The 23,707-nt window shown below is 32.8% G+C and overlaps 1 protein-coding gene across 1 annotated transcript; it reads left to right on the top strand.

Moving 5' to 3' along the window:
* The first annotated feature begins 3,346 nt into the window (after positions 1 to 3,346).
* On the top strand, positions 3,347 to 7,430 carry BRI1A (brassinosteroid receptor). The gene is given in 1 exon segment (NM_001359015.1): positions 3,347 to 7,430. A coding segment is annotated over 1 exon segment (3,555 nt). The 5' UTR covers positions 3,347 to 3,557; the 3' UTR covers positions 7,113 to 7,430.
* The last annotated feature ends 16,277 nt before the right edge of the window (positions 7,431 to 23,707 follow it).

The raw sequence follows: 23,707 nt of genomic DNA, 5'->3' as shown, positions 1-23,707 counted from the left end.
ATCTACAAAAGAATGTTGATCTTTTAAAAACGGAATAAGATAAAAATAAATTAACGTCATATAATTCTCATTCATAATTCATGATTTATAGCTTTTATTGTGGATTAAATATACCATTTTCATTCCTTATTACATTTAGCATGCGTATAAAATAATTTGTATAAAGTATATTTAGACTTGTGAAAGTATTTTATAACCGTTTTATAACCCTTCAACTTGTCTTAATAAATCTCACCAAGTATTGAGGTAAAACTCATCAAAATAAATATTGTGAACTTATTTCAATAAATGTCTCGATCAACCTTGTTGAACAAAATACTTGATCACCTAAATGCTCCCTCGATCCAATTAAAATGTGATCTTAATTAATTTAAATATTATAAATACCCGTTGTCAAAATTTTGCTTTAAAGAACAACTTTATTTTTTTTTTCTCATGTTCATCAAACGGCATTGTTGTCATTCATTCACAATGGGCACTGAGGAATTTAATAACATTAAATGTTACCTAATTTCTAATGATTTCTCAACATCAATGTTAGGATCATTAATTGAACAATGTTCCATTTATCATTCATATTGTTATTGTATAGTATTTTGGTACCTTTAATTGCGTCATCAATTATATGCTCCTTGAGACTCTTTGATTTTTTGTTTTAATTTTCACTCATATCTTAAAAACAATAAATTTGATTTTGTTTAATATTGATTCTTTTTGTTTTGTCTTCTCTTAAAGAACCTATAAGGTTTTTCCTTGCTTTGAATTGTTTGTTATATATATATTTTTTTTTGCAAGCATTCAAACTAATAAGAACATTTTCCTATTAATCACTTGAATATTTGAATGTGACGGTAGAAGTTTTTGCACATATTTAAAATTTAATTTGTGAAATATGCATAACTTGTAACATTTGTGATGGTTAATCTCTCGGCAGTTATCACTCAAACTGTTTGTTAGTGAAAACTTTCTAGCGGTCACAATCATTTGTAAATAATTCTTTTTGAGACCTTAATAATTTGTTTCAATTGCTTTCAAGATAAATGATTATTCCCATAAATCAACACGAGACTTTTCAGTATATTTTGCCTTAATTTACTATTCTTGAACAACTTTTCAGAAAGTCATTCATTACATAATTGTTTTAAGCCAAACACGTCTAACTGTGAAGTTCTTATGTAATAAACTTCCAAAAAGTATATGTATTTTATTGGTATAGGTAGTATCAATTAATTCATATAAGTCATTCTCAATTGTACGACCTTATACCTATACGACTTTTGGATCCCTTTTTTTTCAATGTGATTCGTCGGGATGTTACACAACTTAGTTGAAGTGTTCATCGATCAATTTAAATAAACTTGATGGGGTATGTAACTTATGTTAAGGACAAAAAAATATGGGTGAATGACTATCTTTTCATAAATGATATTCACTTATGCAATATGTACAATTTTCTTAAAATGTTGTTCAATATATTCAAATAAGTTTTTTGAGATATGTAATGAATAACAAGTATAGAAATTTCATATGAATGACCATCTTTTCATAAAAGAGACTCACTTGTGAAACATGCACATTTTTTTAACTTGCTCTTGAATAGATTAAAATATTTTTTTGAGATATGTAATGTATAACAAGTAGAATAAAATTGATGTGAAAATGTTTTCATAAACAAGACTCACTCGTACAATATGTATGTTTTTGTTAACCTGTTCTTCAATAAATTAAAAATATAATTTTTGAGATAGGTAACGCATAACAAGTAGAACAAAATTCACCTAAATAAACATTATTTTAATAAATGAAACTCACTCATGCAATATGTGCATTTTTTGTTAACATGTCCTTCAAATGATTAAAATACTTTTTTGAGATATGTAACGCATAAAAAGTAGAACAAAGTTCACGTGAATGATCATCTTTTCATAAATAAGACTCACTCCTACAACATGTGTATTTTTGTTGTTAATATGTTCTTCAATAGATTAAAAAATATAATTTTTGAGATATATAACGCATAATAAGTAGAACAAAATTCACATGAATGAACATTTTTTTAATAAATAAAACTCACTCGTGTAACATGTGTATTTTTATTAACCCGTCCTTCAAAAGATTAAAATACTTTTTTGACATATGTAATGCATAACTAGTTCACCTGAATGACCATCTTTTCATAAATAAGACTCACTTGTCCAACATGTCCACTTTTGTTGTTAATATGTTCTTCAAGAGATAAAAAAAATATATTTTTTGAGATATTTAACATATAACAAATAAAACAAAATAAACTTAAATGACCATCTTTTTATAAATGAGACTCACTCATGTAACATGTATGTTTTTCTTAACCTATTTTTTAACAAATTAAAATATCTGTTTTTGATGTGTAACGAATATTAAGTAGAACAATTTTCATGTGAATGATTATTTTTTCACAAATGAAACTCACCTGTGCAACATGCACGCTTTACTTAACTTATTATTCAACAAATTAAATATATTTTTTGGAATATGTAAGATGAATATCTTAATAATTTACAGAGATTTTACAATCAAATTGTCAAGACATTTTAATTAAAATTCAATGAAGGTTTGTTTAATAAAAAAGATAAAATGACAAAAAATTACTAACAAACAACCAAAGAGTCTTAGTTATATTCAAATTAAATCTTACTGTCTCAAATATAAGAAGAAGAAAGATCATGTTAGGCTAATTAAGAAATTTAGTTAATTACATTAATTTTTATTAAAAAATAATATTTTTTTTTTCAATTTACCCTTTATTAGAATTTGATATCAAGGATAAAAAATAATCATTAAAACTAACCTTTTAATTAAATCAAACATATTTTAGAGATAATAGCATTTAAAAAATAAAATTAATTGATATTTTCTTACTATCACTCTATTTCTTAATAATGTACACAGATAATTTAGGAAATATAAAAGGACAATATCTTTGAGAGTTTTTAGCAAAGATGAAGGAAGCAGAAATAGGATAAATGTTACTAAATCATAAATACTACTATTAATGAATCTTCACACTCCATTATTATTGTGCGGTTTTGTGTTTTAATGATATTATTTTTAAATTGTGTTTCTCATTGAATACATTTATGTTTGTACAAAGAACAAGGAGGACATAACATTAATAATTTAAGTTGATGATAAGAAAAGAGGACTGTAGATAGAAGAATGGAGGAGAGTGGAAATAGGGAAAAATAAAAATAAACAGGAAGCTTAGATTAGAGAGATTTACGAACAGGAAGAGTCACATGGCATGTGAGCAACAGCTGTCTTCACTCTTCCACTTGATAAATACCCTTCTTAACTTCCTTACTGCGACTTTTGACTCTCTCTCTCTCTCTCTCTACAGTAGTAGTAGTAGTATTCATTCATATTCATACTTGATATCATGTCACACACACACTATCTCTCTCTCTCTCTCTCTAATGGCAGAGCTAGCTCAGACCCTTAACACAGACCACAGCCTCTGAGAGAAACCACTCTCACTCTCACTCTCCTTAACCTTTCACCTTCCATATCTGGCGAAAATGAAAGCTCTGTACAGAAGCTCTCTCTTGCTCCTCTTCTTCCTCTCCGTCTGTTCTGCATCTTCTTCTTCGGTTCCCACTCTGCAACTCCTAAGCTTCAAAAACTCTCTCCCGAACCCAACCCTGCTCCCGAACTGGCTCCCGAACCAAAGCCCATGCTCATTCACCGGCATCACCTGCAACGACACCCAGCACCTCACTTCCATAGACCTCTCCGGCGTCCCTCTCACCACAAACCTCACCGTCATCGCCACCTTCCTCCTCACCCTCGACAACCTCCAGTCACTCTCCTTAAAATCCACCAACCTCTCCGGCCCCGCCGCCATGCCTCCTCCTCTCTCCCACTCCAAGTGCGCCTCCACATTAACCTCCCTAGATCTATCACAAAACGCCCTCTCCGGTTCCCTCAACGACATGTCGTTTCTCTCCTCCTGCTCCAACCTCCAATCCCTCAATCTCTCCAGCAACCTTCTTGAATTCGACTCCTCTCACTGGAAGCTCCACCTCCTCGTCGCCGACTTTTCCTACAACAAGATTTCCGGCCCCGGTATCCTCCCCTGGCTTCTCAACCCTGAAATCGAACACCTCGCTCTGAAAGGCAACAAAGTCACCGGCGAAACCGACTTCTCCGGTTCCAATTCTCTCCAGTTTTTAGACCTTTCTTCCAACAACTTTTCTGTTACGCTTCCTACTTTCGGCGAGTGTTCTTCGCTTGAGTATTTGGACCTCTCCGCCAACAAGTACTTCGGCGACATTGCTCGCACTCTCTCGCCTTGCAAGAACCTCGTTTACTTAAACTTCTCCAGCAACCAGTTCTCCGGTCCGGTTCCTTCCCTTCCCTCCGGTTCGCTACAGTTCGTGTACCTTGCTTCAAACCACTTCCACGGCCAGATTCCTCTCCCCCTCGCCGACCTCTGCTCCACTCTCCTCCAGCTCGATCTCTCCTCCAACAACCTCTCAGGCGCTCTCCCCGAAGCCTTCGGCGCTTGCACTTCTCTTCAGTCCTTCGACATCTCCAGCAACCTCTTCGCCGGTGCGCTGCCTATGGACGTTCTCACGCAAATGAAAAGCCTCAAAGAGCTCGCGGTGGCGTTCAACGCGTTCCTTGGTCCCCTTCCGGAGTCTCTGACGAAGCTCTCCACTTTAGAGTCGCTGGATCTTAGCTCCAACAACTTCAGCGGCTCAATCCCGACAACGCTGTGCGGTGGTGACGCTGGGAATAATAATATTCTGAAGGAACTTTACCTGCAGAACAACCGGTTCACGGGTTTTATTCCACCCACGCTCAGCAACTGTTCAAACCTCGTTGCTTTGGACTTGAGTTTCAACTTCCTCACGGGAACTATTCCTCCAAGCCTAGGGTCTCTTTCCAAGCTTAAAGACTTGATCATCTGGCTCAACCAGCTCCATGGAGAAATACCGCAGGAGCTCATGTATCTGAAAAGCCTCGAGAATTTGATCCTGGATTTCAACGACTTGACTGGGAACATTCCCTCTGGGCTTGTTAACTGCACCAAGCTGAACTGGATCTCCCTCTCCAACAACAGGCTCAGCGGCGAGATTCCGCGGTGGATTGGGAAGCTTTCTAATCTCGCCATACTTAAGCTCAGTAATAACTCTTTCTCCGGCCGGATTCCGCCGGAGCTCGGCGATTGTACTAGTTTAATATGGTTGGATCTGAATACTAATATGCTCACCGGGCCCATTCCGCCGGAGCTGTTCAAGCAGTCGGGGAAGATCGCGGTGAATTTCATCAGTGGGAAGACGTATGTGTATATAAAGAACGATGGGAGCAAAGAGTGTCATGGTGCGGGGAACTTGCTGGAGTTTGCCGGGATCAGTCAGCAGCAGTTGAACAGGATTTCGACGAGGAACCCGTGCAATTTCACTAGGGTTTATGGAGGTAAGTTGCAGCCAACGTTTAACCATAATGGTTCTATGATATTTTTGGATATCTCGCACAACATGTTGTCAGGGAGTATTCCCAAGGAGATTGGGGCCATGTACTATTTGTACATTCTCAATTTGGGTCATAATAATGTGTCTGGGAGCATTCCTCAAGAGCTTGGGAAGATGAAGAATCTCAACATCCTTGATCTCTCAAGTAATAGACTGGAGGGGCAAATTCCTCAGAGTCTCACGGGGCTTTCCTTGCTCACTGAGATTGACCTGTCGAATAACTTGCTTACGGGGACGATTCCTGAGTCGGGTCAATTTGATACTTTCCCTGCGGCGAGATTTCAGAACAACTCTGGTCTCTGTGGAGTTCCTCTCGGCCCATGTGGTTCGGACCCGGCGAATAACGGGAATGCGCAACATATGAAGTCTCACAGGAGGCAGGCTTCTCTGGTGGGGAGTGTGGCCATGGGTTTGTTGTTTTCCCTCTTCTGCGTCTTTGGTTTGATCATTATTGCCATTGAGACCAGGAAGAGGAGGAAGAAGAAGGAGGCTGCTCTTGAAGCCTATGCTGATGGTAATTTGCATTCGGGTCCTGCCAACGTGAGCTGGAAGCACACCAGTACCCGGGAAGCGCTTAGCATAAACCTTGCAACGTTTAAGAGGCCGCTCAGGAGGCTTACTTTTGCGGACCTTCTTGACGCTACCAATGGCTTTCACAATGATAGTCTCATTGGCTCTGGTGGGTTTGGGGATGTTTACAAGGCTCAGTTGAAGGATGGAAGTGTTGTGGCTATCAAGAAGCTGATTCATGTCAGCGGCCAAGGGGACAGGGAATTCACTGCTGAAATGGAGACCATTGGGAAGATCAAGCACAGGAACCTTGTTCCTCTGTTGGGATACTGCAAGGTTGGGGAAGAGAGGCTCTTGGTTTATGAGTACATGAAATATGGAAGCTTAGAGGATGTTCTTCATGATCCGAAGAAAGCTGGGATCAAGTTGAATTGGTCGATTAGGAGGAAAATTGCTATTGGAGCTGCTAGGGGATTGTCTTTTCTTCACCACAATTGTAGCCCCCACATCATTCATAGAGACATGAAGTCAAGCAATGTGTTACTTGATGAAAACCTGGAAGCTAGAGTCTCTGATTTTGGAATGGCTAGGCATATGAGTGCTATGGATACACATTTGAGTGTGAGCACACTGGCAGGCACACCAGGGTATGTTCCTCCGGAGTACTATGAGAGCTTCAGATGCTCTACCAAAGGTGATGTCTACAGTTATGGTGTGGTTTTGTTGGAGCTGCTAACTGGGAAAAGGCCAACAGATTCGGCTGATTTTGGTGATAATAATCTTGTTGGATGGGTTAAACAACATGCCAAGCTGAAAATAAGTGATATTTTTGACCCAGAGCTCATGAAGGAAGACCCCAATTTGGAGATGGAGCTTTTGCAGCACCTGAAGATTGCAGTTTCCTGTTTGGATGATCGGCATTGGAGACGTCCAACGATGATTCAAGTGTTGACAATGTTCAAGGAGATTCAGGCAGGATCTGGGATTGATTCTCAGTCAACCATAGCCAATGAAGATGACAGTTTCAATGCAGTTGAAATGGTGGAGATGAGCATTAAAGAAACCCCTGAATTGAGCAAGCATTAGGCAACAAATTCCGGAAGTGTCATGTGGATTCTTTGGGAAACAGACAAGAAGAGAGAAAAGGAGGAGATGACGGATTCAGCTCCCCTCAAAGTTTTTTCCTTCCTCTTTGCCGCTTCAAATTATTTCAGACACAAGGGGGAAACGGTTAAAGGGGGGAATGAATGCCTTTGATGTATGTAGTCTTGTTATTTTATACAAAAAAAAAAAGTTGTTTAACTTGTATATAAACAGCTTCAGTTGTTACCATCTGTGTTTTCCTAGAATTTTCAAAAGTACTTTTCTCATTCAGATATAATCCTGAAAAGGATCTCTGTTCAATCTGGCGACCCCAGTGATGGCGACTAAGTGGAGGATCTTTTGGCCATTTCTTTAGGCCTCTTGATTTGTTTCCCCCCATTTGATCAACTGCAACTTTTGCTCCGATTTGCGATATAATTTGTCAAAACATGCTTCTTCTAAAATCACTCATAACATAAATTTTCTTGAATTACAATTTTATACCCTCCCCTCCCCCAACTTGTTCTGCGCCTTCTGACCCTTCTTGTTTTGTTTGCTAGTTTACCCTGTAGGAAAAAGTATCACTCTACTCAAATAGTATTTTCACCTCTTCTGGCCATAAATAATTTTGGCCTAATTCAGCATCACATATCAGGAGTCAATACTACGCTGTCTGTGTCTGTCTGTATTTATCATCTCTCTCCGTGTTACTTTCACATCCCATTTTCTTATGTATTTTTCCTGTTAAAAAACAAAAAGGAACAGGTAACCCACTTGAATTAGGACCAACGTAGGTGCCACCACCCGTGTCGTTCTGTTGAGTGTGCACGCTTATTGGAACAACCTCAGAATTAAATGCTTGACAATCCTTTGTTTGCAAGTTGAGAGAAAATTAAAATAGACAAATCAAATTGTGTGGACTGCCATTTCTCAAAACATTTTTCATTTTGTGCCCGTGTGGATGGTGGGGTGTTATTAGAATGAAGACTGTAAAAAAGAGGAGTGTAGGATGATAAGAAGTAAATGTTAGTTGTCAAAAGATAAAAGCAACGGAGAAAGGGACCAAACCTTGACCTAAGGAAAACTGAGTGCTAAGGTAATTATTGTCACAGGATTTAGGATGATTAATAATAATAGTTCGGACCACAAATAAACAGCTTTAAGAAGTTCAACTTTCCCCCACGGATAGCAAAATAGGTTGAACCATCTTTGATCAAAGTCCCCGATCTCATAATTGCCAACCTTTTATACGAAACTAGTATTTTCATAATTATCAAGAATCTTCAACTCATCAGTGATTGCTCATTTCTGATTAAGAAAAAAAAAGAGTAAATGAATCCATTTTGTCTGTTCTCCATGGATGTCGTGCTAGGCACGTGATGCATCATAGATGCGGTAAATTATTACTTTCTCTGTGACTGGGACAATGTCCTCCTCCAGTGGCCACCACGTATTGGTAAACCTTGTGCCAGAACACTAATATTTATATAATCAACAATAAAGAATGGAAACCATTAGACAAAGACAAAAACAATTTTTAATAAATTACGAGTACTAATTAGAAGGGGTTTGATTTTATTTTATTAAACTTAACATGTGCAATATGTGCCTTTGTTTAGAGAAAAACAATTACGGTATTTTTTTTATATTAAATTACGGTATTTTCTTACTAGCGTATACTCTGAATATTTTTTGATCCTGGGTCACGGCGGTTTGTAATTATCGTTTGTTGGACAAAATTTTATACGCGGTAAGAATCAAATACATATTATTCCGTTAAATAAAAAATAAATTGAAGATAAAAAGAGTAGAAATGCCAATAATAAAATGTTCATACACAGTGATGAAAATTGAAAACAGAACCTGAAGGAAATAAGGCTGCATTTAATTTGGATATATATATATATATATATATATATATATATATATATATATAGTATCTTGAAGCGTAAGTTAACCTCTCACCTATTAAATACTAGCTAGCACTCACCATGGCCATCCCTTATTATCAGTAGTCCCCTTCACAGCTCAGACTAATGTATTTGTATAATTAATGCTATAGTATTTGTTTCTTCTGTCTTAATAATTTCATTCTACTTTTAATTTATTTTGTGTTCATCTCCTGTCGTTTCTTGTTCCATTGTCCGGGTTACAACTCTGAACGAGTTGGAAACACTCTAGTCCTCTTAATCTGCCATTTGAATTAGATAATTACAATGCTATTGTCGTTATGAAGGTACATAAGGTGGTACGTACGGTTAAATTACCCATTAATTCTTAATATTGTGCTTATTCCCTAAGAATCTTTTTTACCCCTCACTTAACCCCGAAAGCAATAAGGTTGGCATATCCAAAGAATTTGTTCCTTCACCCAACTACACGAAACAAAGGAAAAAGAATACATTGCCAGAAAAATCAATCAGGGAAAGAGAATTGGAAATTAAAAAAATTGAAACGGAACCTTATGGTTTTGTTTGTTGTTAAATTTTTTTCTTCTTCTAGCTAGCTAAGTTACCGAACCGTAGTATTGTTGAAAGTATCACGGACATCCATGTACATAGTGATGGAGCTGTTTGACCCAAAACTGTAGTATTTGATACGAGGCATGTGAATGTAGCTTTTGCAACATCATAGAAGCCCAACATGGGATTTAAGAAAGTAAGATTCGTGTGGTTCGCACATTCCCAGCCACAGCCATCAGAATGGCACGCGCAGGGTGAGTGACACGTGGGCCAATGGACCATCTGGTTCTGTCGGAACGCTTACCCTGCAGCGTCGCCTTTGCTATACGATGCCATCGCTTTCGGGCCCCGCCCCCGCTTGAATTGACCCCGGAGTTTAAAATATTAATCACCATATGATGATTCCTTAAAATCCTCACTAGTTTCGGATTAGTATTTCATTAGACTAAACTTATTTGATACTATGGTAATCTAATAATGAGACTAAGTAAATATTCTAACATCCCACTAATTTGATTTTTTTTTTTGAATAAAAAAGTCGAATGTTAAAACTTTAGTTTCTCAAAACACATACTAATGCGAAGATTGATTGATATGAAATTATTTTAATTTAATTAATTGTCTCAAACATACTTAATGCAAAGATTGATCGGCAAATACTTGAGAGATGAGTTTTACAGTAATCACACTTAATTTAAATAAGATTGCATCATATAAGATACTTGTTTGTACCTAAATAAATATTTTAACATGCATGATTACGTTAGAAAGCAAAACTAATTCATTGTATGTTTTAGGGAAAAAAATAAAGAGAGGAGCAGTATGATGCAAATATCAAATTTTATTATTTTTCTAGGAAAAATAGAAAGTATACAAAATTTGTTCGTTTTTTTTTACAATTGAAATTTCTCCTCAAGATAGCATGAAATATTAGGGGTGGGGGATGAAGACTTTTTTTCATGTTTTAAAAATTAACTAAATAAATAAAAATATAAAAAAATTATTTTAAAAAATTAATTAATGGACTTGAACGGTTAGTGATGGCATTGGCCATTATTGGAAAGGAGATTATGTTAATATAGAAGTATTCTATTTCCTTAGCGCTTAATCACCATTAGTCCTTGTTCATATCTTGCATATCAGTGCATGTTTTTCATTCAATTGCATTTTATTTCTTATTTTTCATTTAGGAATGATTAGATTACATGATGTTATTCTTTTAAAAAATATTATATGATGTTAGCTCAACTAGTAAAAACTTAATACTACGTAGTAAGATTTGGCAACTCCTGTAAAAATGTTTGTGGGATTGATATTTTACTTACATATCATTATATTACTTAACGTAATCGGCATACTTGTTGAGGTAGTTTGTTTTAAGCAAGTAACCATTGGGGTTTGGGCATCGTTGTCTGAGCTTTTAGTTTCAATATCATTAAATTTAAGAGTTGTTAGATTTGACATTTTTTCGATGTTATTCTCAATTGTCTGTTTTGGATATTTCTCTTGTACTTCTTTATTTTAATTTTACGTGTTTTCTTTTATTTTTCCTTATTTTGATTTTTTGTTTTAAACTTTCACTCTCTCTTCTTGTCTCCATATTTGTGAGGTAGCATATATACTGTGATTTTAAAAAAGAAGCTATTAAGCCATGAACACTCTTGAAAGTGTATTGGGAGCAATTCAGAGCAATGCCAATCCAATCAACATAGTCGAAATGCTAGTTCTGTGGTGAAACCAATTATTATGAATCAATAATTTCTTTATAGATTTCATTTAAGTCACCCAAAGTTGTTTTAAGAACACCAAAGCTTCCATCAAGAATCTTGAAATTCAAGTTGGACAATTAGCTAGGGGAACAAATTGCTGGGAAACAATATTGTTGAACATCCTATGACCACAGATGATGAAAGTTTAACAAAAGAGGTTAAGATCCATAATAAGAGCATTAAAGAAGAGTATATATACTTCAAGAGGAAAAATATGGAAAAGTCATCTACATATTAAGATTATTCTCCATCAATTAACTGACAAAGAAGAGAGTTATATGAAACATTATAAGTTCTTAGATGTCCTTATGGCTTTGTCCATTAGCACCTTCCTTGCAAAAATATGGAAATATCTCGTTTGTATTTAAGCTTTATGGAATTTGTAACTAAAATCCGAAAGTGAATGGGGGCTGCATTCTTTGTGTCTTGCATATCTTCTAAAGAAATAGCACATTAACTCAAGATATTTTCCTTTTTCTTTGTTTTGAATCCATGTAGTTAATTTAGTTTGTGTTAAAAATTTAATTCACTTTCTTTAATTTAGTTCAGGGAGAAGATTGAAAGGTGAACTGCTTAAGAAAACCCAATGCTGGAAATTAATAATAAAAAATCAGTATCGTTTAATCTCAATGTTCCAAATTTATAAATATTATATTTATTGTTGAATTTCAATATGAAGTGAAGCTAGACAATTATGAATGTATGTTATTTTAATTATCAAATAAAATCAGAAGTTTTGAAAAGATTATAAATATAAAATAAAACAACATATGTGATGCGAAATTAAACTGAAGAGATCCAACAAAACTACAAAGACATGTAGACAAAACGTTGCGGTACAGTAGTAGGAGAGGAAAAGGAAGAAGGGGGGGCCATGCACAATCATTGATCAGTGCGTGAATTTTACAGGTTGTGACGTTGTGTAGTATTTATATGGTCAAATGATTTTAAGAAAAGATTCTAGTAATGTGAAACGTGTACGAGCATGGAGTGTCGTTTATGCTCCCATGATTGGTGGCATATATGCTGCTAGATCCATCAGTAGAATTGTAGAAATGCAAAAGACGGGACGATGAGTCACGCCATTTTTCTCTCTTCATGCCCTTTCCAATTTCGTTGGTTGCAACTCGCAACAATTTCTCCCCTTGCTTGCCTAATTGGTTTATTACTCGAACCGTGTGATACACAGGTTCAACACCATGCATACACCCATGACTTATGATGTCTAATTGTCTACCACTATATTTGATGAGTACTTGTATTAAGCTTCATATATAATAATATATAAAGTTTTCAGCTTTAATATTTGATTTCTTTAACACTATATATTGAAAATAATTTATATTGCAGACGACCATAAGGCTCCGATTTTATAATCTTTTGTGAAATTCACTGTTAAAATGAAATTGAATATTTTTTTCTTATAGTTAAATGAGGTGGCTGAAAAAGATCAACATATTTTTACATGTTCAATTGGTGGGGTTACATAGTTGGTTCAGCATATTTTTTTATTTTATTTCATCGTTAATTAAGTTTTTTTATATACTTTCATCATGCATTAGAATAAAATCAAATAATTATATAAAATAGACAGTAAGTATAAATTAAACCTTCAAAATATAATAATTCATTTATTTTTATTATAACCCGATGGCCTGGATTGGCTAAAAAGAATTTCAAAACTTGAGCAAAATTAATTTAATCAAATATAATTTGTTTGGATTTGATTTTACCCTAAACCCAAACCAATTCAATTCGTAGATATCTACACCATAGAGTTTGACTACGCAAAGGCTGTATATATTAGCAAACAAGCTAGCTAGTGTGAGATTTTTTGTTTTTAATTAGTCTGATGTGACAAATTGTTTGCGTAAGATTATGAATGATTTATGGTAGAAAAATGTTTTAAATAGAAAGGATTCAAATAATTTACGTACAAAAATTTAGATTTTTATTGAAGTAATTTCTTTTGTAGAATACTCTTATAATATATCATTAAAATTTATAACATGTATTATATTTAATGAGAAGAATTTTTTTCTATAATAAAACTTAGGAGACTTTTACTTCTTCTTCTTCTTCTCTCTCATGCTTTCATTTCTATTCGTTTTTTAGAGTTCTCCTTTACTTGCTCTTTGCTCCTCTTATTTACTCCAAGATTCGACTTCTATATTCATAAAAATCACTACAGGAAGGGAATCATGTATCGGTTATAGGCGGGATACTATAGCAATTCTAAAACTGATGACGTGAGTGACAAAAACTAAAGTGGTGACTTTTTAAGTCGATTTCTGATAAGGCTAATGTAGAATGTGATAACTTTCGTCATTAGGTAATTCACTAACCGATACTAAATAAGGTTCTTTTTACTGATATCTGTCTTAGTTTCGTCGACTCAAGTTGTATATAATCATACACACGTGTTATATTACAAGAATAAATGAGTAATTTTTTTATATATAATAAGAAAAATGTGTTACTATTACAAGAATAATTTTTTAAAGACAAATTATTAAAAGTGATTACTTTTAAAATAAATAAATTAATTAAAACTTTGTAAATATTTATGAAAATTTAAACACCTTTAATTTTAATATATATATATATATATATATATATATATATATATATATATATATATATATATATATATATATATATATATAAAATTAAATTTCCCTAACATTAACTTGCTTATTAGGAGTTTTTAATTATCAATTTTAAGATGATCTCATTTATCTTCTATCAACACAATACTAATTTGAGTTAAGTTGATTAGAAGGTATTTTGATAGTCACAAAATTCTATATCACTTAAAAGTTAAGATCAAATAGTATTTATAAACATCTTCTCTCAATCCACCATGCTTTTCACAAGGACTTGGTCTCCTACAATGTGTGCTGAACTAAAATTTTATGCTTGCTTGAGCAAGTTCCAAACATATGATTTAACTCTAAACAACGATACATGTATTAAAAAAAACAAAGATAAATAAACAGTACTTCAAAATTTGCTTCAAAATTTGCTTTTCACATTAGTAGAATAACATTAGTTTCATAGATAATCAATGTAAACCAAAATACAGTGGCATAATTGTAAATAATGTGATTTTGTCAATATAGGTTCTACAAAAAATCGATGTTAACTTAAGTTTGTTAACATCAGTTTCTAGAAAACTGATGTTAACATGAGTTGGTTAATATCGATTTTCTAGAAATCGACGTTGTATTGTCTTATTTATAAATTTTTTTCGCGTTTTTGGCCGTTCACTCGTCTCTCCCTCATGCTTCGTCTCCCTCACGAACCCTCCTTTGTCAGTCTCACTCTTACTCTCGTGGCACTGAAACCACTGTCGCTGACGGTGTCTTGCTCACGGTATCACTCTCGCGGCGCTAAGACCACCATTCACTCTAAATCTCGCTCACGGTTTCACTCTTGCTCACGGTGTAGGTGTCATGCCACTCTCGCTCTCACGGTATGTTTTTCTCTCGAAGCTTTTTTCAACAATGGTTATTCATGGTTCTGATTATTTTGGTTGTTTTGGTTGGATTTGACAGTATTTTTGACATTGTGTTGGTTGTTCATGGTTCTGGTTATTTTGGTTGTATTGATTGTTTTCGATAGTATTTTGGTTTGATTCAACAGTATTTTCAACATTGTGTTGATTGCTCATGGTTCTAGTTGTTTTGGACAATGTTGGTCTTTTTTTTTTACAATGAAATCAATGAAAATTTTACTTAGGTTAGGTTCTATTTTGGTTGTAGATTAACCTTAGGTTATGTTTTGCATGGTTCTAGTTCCTCTTCATTATATTAGTTGCATGGTATAAGCTCCTAGATAAGCATGATGCATAGTGAGTTTGTGCATGGATATGTTAGTGGATTTAGATGGTTTGACAATATCATGTTTATATTGTAAATGAAGTTTAAAAACGATGGATGGACATCAATAAAACTAGAAGAAAATGGCTAACACAATGATGAAGATTAACAAAAAAGCAGAGGAAATATTCAACATTGTTTATGTTATTGATCAGGTTAAAAATTTTAAAACTATTCTAAAATAAACATGACTTGATATAACACATTTGCTTATATTACTTTGCTTGTTAAATGTAGTCTTATGGTGAAGTCAGTAGGTCATTTGCTATAAGATGGAAGAATGAAGAATGAACTAGAGCCTACTTAGCATCTGCTACACTCTAGTGGCAACATGTACTTGGTCACATATAACCAAGATCTGGTGAGCCTAGCTTTACTTGTTAGATGGACAAAACTAAGAGAGTTCCATGGGTTCACTGGAAATCATTAGGTCACCTTGACCCACTAGGCACAAAGTGTTTTCTTCCCCACCATCTTCAAAAGCATCTCTAAACCAAAAGCTTACCCTAAATGACACTTCTCGTACCACCAAGTTCGTAATTCAATCACTTTTTAAGTCCTATTGACTAAGTACAAAGTGACTTGCAACAGTTTGGTGAGTAATTAAGCATTTCTCTGTATGTCAAATTTTAAATTCAAATACATATCGAATTTGAATTTCATGTTAATTTCAGGATGTGTCGAGTACCATGTACACATTTATAAAAGCTGCAAGATTCACCTATCTGAACTTGGAAGAGACTACGGAGTGTAAGATAATTTATAATTATCATAGGAAGACGACAAATATTCAATATGGATGGAGGAATTTTTCACAATCACGGAATTTGCTTCTTGAAACTTAAATTATATTTGAGTTTCCATATACAACTTCTAACTTTGTTTTATTTTGACTTTGTTTGTAATTAAAGTACATCACTACTCTACTATTATCAATTTATAAATTTTTGTTTATAAGTTATTTGGTGAGAAATATTGGAACATGTTGAACACATTTATTGTATATTTTATTTGTAAATGTTTATATATATTCTTGGTGCATGATATATTAATATACTTTATTTATAATTTTTGGTGCATGACTAATTTTATGTGTTTATTTACAACTTTAAATGATAAGTTACGATTCGAATTAATTACAGGTTGACAATTAAAAAAAAAATAAGATATTAAAAAAACCAAAAAATAACATCAATTTTTAAATAACTAATATTAACGTTAATAATTTAACGTTGATAGTTTCAACATCAATTAATAACTGATATTAAAAGTCATTAATAATCGATGTAAAAAATTTATTTTATAATAGTAAAATAAATAATAATCTCTCACGTTATAAATATTTTCTCATACCACATAATAAAAATTGTTACGACACATTGCACGTACAATTTTTTTATTAAGAACATACAAATCAAAAATATTTTTAAGATCACTGATATGTTTTAATTTGAAAGAATAATTTTGATACGTGCATTCATCATTAGTATAATTTTTGGTATCATCATTTAATCTTGTATTAATATCTCATGCAGCGTAACAAATTTGAATATATTGATAATTAAACATTATGTTAAAATACCACCGGACACCAAGTATAATATTTTATACATATAATGATAAAATTTATTAAAAAATATTTGTTGACTAGACAAAATAAAAGTAGACCTTAAATAATATAAATAATTTAAAGGTTAATTTTGAGTTAGTTTTATACAATAAATATATTTTATACTAACATTTAGAAAAATCTTGTTGATGAATAAGAAAATGATAGAGATTGTTGTAAATTAATAAAGGGGTGACGTTGAAAGGCAAGGCTGGTAAGGATTAAGGACCATGCATGGTACTCCACACGTGGGACCTGAAGTAACAGACAGAGAAAGTGGCAGCGTATGGGGGCAAGTGGGCCACATCAAATTATTGTAACCCTTTACACTTATGAGCAGCCCCTTCATCTGCCCTCCGCACGTGCGTTCTCGCTGGGCCCCACCTCCCATCTGGATAAACATCACCTTACCATTATCAATCTCGCGGCCACCATTTTTTTTTAAATGTATTTTTCTTCACCAGCTGCCAATTTTCTTTTTGTTTGCTCGTTTTCTGCGCCGTGTTATTTTCATGCGGGAACCAAAAAGCTTTATAACACCAATATTCAAAGCATTCAACTTTTTAGTAGTAAGTTGCTATTTTTAAAATATCTTTCTTTTACTTCACTATAAAATTGACAAAAACAATCTCAGATTCCACGCACGGACCTGGTCATGCTCCGTTCCTTCCGATTCCCTTATTAGTAATCAATGACACATGTAATGTAAGTATGGGTAAGCCAAACAGGGATTCATTGAGTTCACTAGAGAGGACTAATTTTTCACCAAAGTGGATTGATTTTTATATTTAAATAGTTGATCACGTTTCAAGTAACATTATCTTTAATTTTATCTACGAAACACAAAAGTAAGTGTTAGTATTTTCAACTAATATAGAAAATACATATAAAAATATAACAGATAAAAAATTTACAAATAATGTGTATTATCTCTTATCAAATAATGAGCTAAGAAATCTAATCACTAAAGAGAATACATTTGACTCTAATAAATAAGAATACACAACAAGTCCAATAATTTTTGGCGGATACGGGCTCACATTAGTTTTACAATTATGAAATCTTTGAAGGAATATAATTTTAGTTTAACTTCTAGGTACAGGTGCAAAAAGTTTTTCCACTTTTAACCAATCATAAATTATGTTAAAAATAAAATAGTTATAGTAGAAGGTGATAGCAGTATTAAAGAAAAATAGTTATACATCAACAATGTAAAAAAATTACACACTTATCTAATCATAACTTTTCGTATATGATAAATTTATTGATTTTTTAAATAATTATTTTAAAATAATTTAAACAGTGATATATGATTAAATAATAATATAAAAGTATTTTATATCACAATTTTTTATTCATTGATTATGTAAAAATTATGTGCACTGCCAGTGCAGGTACTGTTTACTTTATAATTTATTGCCACTATTCTTTGAATATTTTAAAATTACGTAATATTGCCCTCTTGTCTCTCTTGCTCTTGGCCATTGGACGAGTGACTTTGTTTATTTTTGAAGACTTAGACGATGATCATTAATAATAAGAAGAAGAAAAGGGGTTGGGTGCTACTAGTTGTAAGTTGTGCTAAGAAATGGTTGGGGCGATGGGTGGAAGACGTAGAAGTAACCAGAAAAGTTTGGGCCAGGGTGAACACAGCTCAATTATTTAATTTGAGGAATTAATAATTCCACAATACATGCTTGGGGTTCCTCATTCACCGGACAAGGTTCAGCATAAAACCTTTGGCTTGTCTACCAAAATAGAAGTTGTTAGATTCAAATCTGGGCCACACACTCCTCCTCCTATCTTAACGCGTTCAAACGCCATTTATTTTTTTAAAACTACTAAGTACTATATATACTTCTACCATTCAAATAATTGAGACGTGAAATGTTTTAAATGTCCCCTTCTACTGTATTGATACTATTTAGTTTTATTTTATGGAACTAAAATAATCAACCACACACCAATGTTTACAATATATTTTGTTCTCAGCTCAGATCTCATAGGCCACAGGTCCTTCACAATTTCCCCCCTTTTCAAAGAGAGAACTTCATGAAAATTAGACATGATATAAACATAGGAGATTCCGTGCGAGTGAGGAACACGCAAAAAAAAAAAAACATGGTCTCGAACTGCTTACAAAAAGTTGTTGTGCTACATGACGAGGTAGTTTGATTTATATAAGGTAAAGTGACCCTAAAAAATGGAGGGTAACCCTCGAAGTAGTTATAAGAAACAACGAGGAAAACAAAACCCAAATAATCTACGAAAATTCAAAAGGCAGCCACGGACAGTGAAAGACGTAGGGTAGAGCCTTGAAATTAGGGTTTGAACGTGCAAGACACGAGGGACCACGTGGGGGTCTCCGGTGGCACCGGTATGTGCGTTCAAGGAAGCTTTGTTTAGGTTTTGGGCTTCAACTTATTTATCGAGGTCGACCCTGCTTTTTACGTGTTTGTTTTACCAATAACAATTATTTGATTAAGTTCCATGCCATGCGTATTCTTTTCAAAGTAAGTGATTTTTATATTTGTGATTGGGTTTAGTAAAAAATGTAAGGATAAACTTGGATTTTAGTAGAGGCTCACGTGCTTGTCTTATCCTTAAACAACGTGATCCTTTTTTCCCCCCCAATTTTCTAATCCCCAAACCTTGAGCCTCCAATTGTAATCTCTAGTTTTTGTTTTGGGTCAATGAGAATGAGCAATTCAAGGTAAACATAGTTTGAAGAATCAATGCAATGTCCGTGGGCTCTTCGAAAAGAAGGTTGGATTGCATAATGCCCAAAATTTTGGAATTCGTTTGGTGAGGCAACTTGTTCGTGTGCCATGCATATATTATTGGATAAATAACCATTTTTATTTCTAAATGTTTAAAATATTGATAATTTTATCTCTAAAAATAAAAATTCAAATTTTAGTTTCTGAAAGTAAAAAAAGTATCATAAATTATCGATGGTTAACTTCTGTTTGTTATCATTAATAAAAAAGTCTACATGATACATTCAAAGACGAAATTGTCAGCGCTATATACATTCATGGGTGAAAATGACTATTTATCCTAAATATAATTTAATCTTCCTCTTTTCTACTTTTTAAACATGGCAAGCATAACATTAATAACTGTGCATTTTTTTTTTATTTGAGTCTCATATTTTGGGTAAGATATTGTTACATTAGAAATTCTAGAGCAATAAACAGATTATACTTATTAATTAATATTATGTTTATTCTAACATATATTTACTTTCTTATTTTTTTAAGTATTTATTGTAATGTTATGCTTACAAAGATTAGAAAAGGAAGAGAAGATGAATATTAAATTATATTTTAGATAAATAATTATTTTCATTCCTGAATGTATCACATGTTCTTACATTAACAATAATAGACAAAAATTAATGAAGGGATAAATTTGTTGTATTTTTTTACATTAAAAAACTAAAATTTGAATGTTCATATTTTAGAGACAAATTTATCAACATTTTTCATATTCAGGAATAAAAATAACTATTTATTGTTTATTATTTCATAAACATTTTATTCAAACTGCATGAATGAATGCATAAACGAACTACTCCAGAACAGAGATTGGTATTCAATATAGCTAATAAGAAGTTCTTCTTTTTGTTATTAGTATTATTAATTATTAAAGATAATAATAACAAGTTCTATTAGGTCGTAAAACTAAGGATTATTTATCCAGAACAGAGAACAGAGAACGATCTCTGAGCCTAAGGTATCTCTACAAAAATTAAAATTAGTGACGCAATAATTTGTATGTAATTTTAAAATGTTTATTATTAAAGTTTTTGTGATCCTGATATTAGTGATGAAAAAGCACTTTTGTCATTAAATAGGTCACCAATAATGTATGATTACATTGATTTTAGAAAATTGCATCTTATAATGAATGAAGCCTATGTAACAATGAAACGATTTTCTGTAAAAAAAATAAAAAAAGAAACGATTTATTCTCTCATTTTGGTACCATTCTAGTCTGTATATTTTTTTCCTTAAATTTTTAAATTTATTTATTCTTTAAATTGAGTTGAAAACATGATTCTGCATGTTCTGCCAAAAAAAACTATTCCTAAGCATTGTGAATTGTATTTCTGTACTGAGAACTGTTACACATGCATGCTTGTACAGCAAATGCTGTTTTAGAAATATTATTTTTCCCACATATATACGTCACGCGGTGTAGTGCTCTTATTTTGGAAGAAGTTGTATTCCAAGCTTCATCAATCTATCTTCCATGTCTTACGTGTGCCAGTTCAGTTTCTATCTGTATGGCCCAATATCGCCAGCTCCAACATTTTTTTTTCTTTCTCCATTTTTTCCCACTTCATTGGTTGAAAATTTAATATATATATATATATATATATATATATAATACTGATATCACTGATTTTACCGACTTTCAAACACATTTTTTCATACGGATTGCTAAAATTTTCTTTAAGAGATTTTAATATTATTAGATCAATGACATGCTGATTAATTTTTTTAATTTTTAATTGACATTGTTATTTATCATAATCAATTTCAATATTGAAATAATATTTGTTTTATTAGTTTGTTTTAAAAAAAAAGATTAAAACATTTCATCTAATAAAAAAGTAAATAATGAGTCTGATCATGAGTATATAAATACTGATAGTGTAAAATAATAATTAATTTTTTTTATCTAAATAGATATAAATTCAAAAATGGGTCTTTAAATTTAAAAAATGCAAATATAAAAATGAAAAATTTAATATTATACTAAGCATTAGCCATTCTCATCCCTAACTCTTGCAATCTTATATTTTTTAAGCAATTATATCTTTTCATTTTATTGGTTGAAAACTAAAAATATATATGATGCATGATACAGGTATACAATGAATTTAGCAGCTTCCAAACCTTTCTTTTTGAGTTGAACGCCTTATTGCGCGTGCTGAGCTGTAAAAAAACAACATTTCCTTGAATCATAACTTTTCTTCTTTTTTTTTTAAAAAAAAAAAGAAAGAAAAAAAAACTTTTGAATCAGGACCCATGCATATTTGGTTTATATGCATGGGTATCATTCCGCTTGCAAAAAAATTTCTAAATCTGAACCCTTGATAAAAATGATAAAATAGTGTTTAAGTAGTTCAGAAGAACTCATTAGTAGTGATTTATTAATTTCAGCTGGCTTCTGCCGAGAATTATAATGATAACAATATTAAAATATTTTGCTTATTGTGCTCAATTCTCTATCACTCCAAATCTAATATTGAAATATTTTTCTGACATTCAATCAGATAAGAAAATTAAAATAATCAACTACAAAAAAGATAAGAAAATTAAAACAAGAAAATATAATTACAATCTACATCACATTTTTGTTTGTGGGTGTAAAGATTAGAAAACAAGAAAAGAAAAGCCAAGCACAAAATGGTGGCCAGGACCAGAACATAAGCAACGCAATGAAAGTACAAGATAAGATCACAAAAGGCTAAAGCATGCTACTGTAGTACTGTATATACCCGAATCTATCATAGATACGAAGACTAAAGAGCTGAACAGCTACAGACACTCCACAACAGTTAAAAGCAATTTGCAAAAGCCTAATTATAAATTAAATTGCATTTGTAGTTTTTTCTGTTTTATGGGTCGAGTTCTTATATTGTAACTAACGTAGATGATTCAGCTGATTCAGCCAGCTACGTGCAATAATGTACCCAGCTGATTAAGCCCTTTATGTATACGAAGCAAAAAATGAGGCACATAGTGTGGACATATTTATTCATTCAATTTTCCTATGGGGTGCAGTAAGCAAAATATGAGGTACACGAAGCAATGGCCTTTCCTGTCATCTTTTCGGCCCCTTAATCCGCAATCGCTCCGTTGTGTTAGCAGAGCCCATCGATCTCAGACCCGTCAAAATAAAATCCAAAGATAAGGTTTAGAAGTTAAAAAAAAAATGCTTACAACCTTGACAATTTAGAATTCAAGTTAATTAACACTTTTGTTGTCCAAAACATTTTCAACCATAGCGTGAGAACAAAATAAAGTCACTGGTGTCTTTAGTCGCTTAGGAACGATTAGCAGGGTGACAAACGTATCAGACGATGCCCTTAGCTTTTCTCATGCCCTACTTTCTACTTTCCAAATGAAAGTTGTTTGATTTAAGAGCATTAAGAAGTTACACCAAGATGATGCAAAGCTTGAATTAAGGCAGAGTCATGTCTAATCCATGGAAGATGATAAAGGAGGACAAATGTCATCACTAGTTACATCTAACCACAAAAATTCTATTGAGTACCAGACTACCAGTAAAGGAAACAACCTCTTGTCAAATTTAAGGGTGTTCTCTCCTTTTTTTCTTGAGTTATATTATTCTATTCACTACTTTGTTAATATTGTAAAAGAGAAAACAATTTGTTCTGTCTTTGTAATTAATATTGGTAAGAGTTAGAGCACATCAAATATATTTCTCATATGAATTTTGCCTTACAAAAAACATTATACTATCTTATATTTAGATTACTTTTTTTATCAATAAAAATAGTGGTAATTTGAAGCAAGCTTTGAATTTGGACAACAATGTCGTCATTAAGGATTTAAATCCATTGTACGTTTGTTTGTCGATTTGACGAATCATTGTAAGACTTGATTATGATCACCTTCATATTTGCAACTTTTTTGAGCTGGCACCGCGCCAGGCCAAAGAAAAAGTTTTGGTGTATAATGATGATGATAAGGTTAGAACCTAAGACTTGTTTAAATTACCCAAATTCTTCCGCCATTAGGCCGACCGTGGTTGGCCCGAGACGAGAAATTGTTTGAGCACAAGCTATCAAAATATTGGAACTATTTACGCAAAAAAATAATTAAAAGCTTGAACCCAG

Source organism: Glycine max, chromosome 6 (genome assembly GCF_000004515.6).
Source record: "Glycine max cultivar Williams 82 chromosome 6, Glycine_max_v4.0, whole genome shotgun sequence".
In the NCBI taxonomy this organism is placed as follows: Eukaryota; Viridiplantae; Streptophyta; class Magnoliopsida; order Fabales; family Fabaceae; genus Glycine; species Glycine max.
Note: the sequence above shows the minus strand (reverse complement) of the source record. Positions and strands in the feature narration are given on the sequence as shown.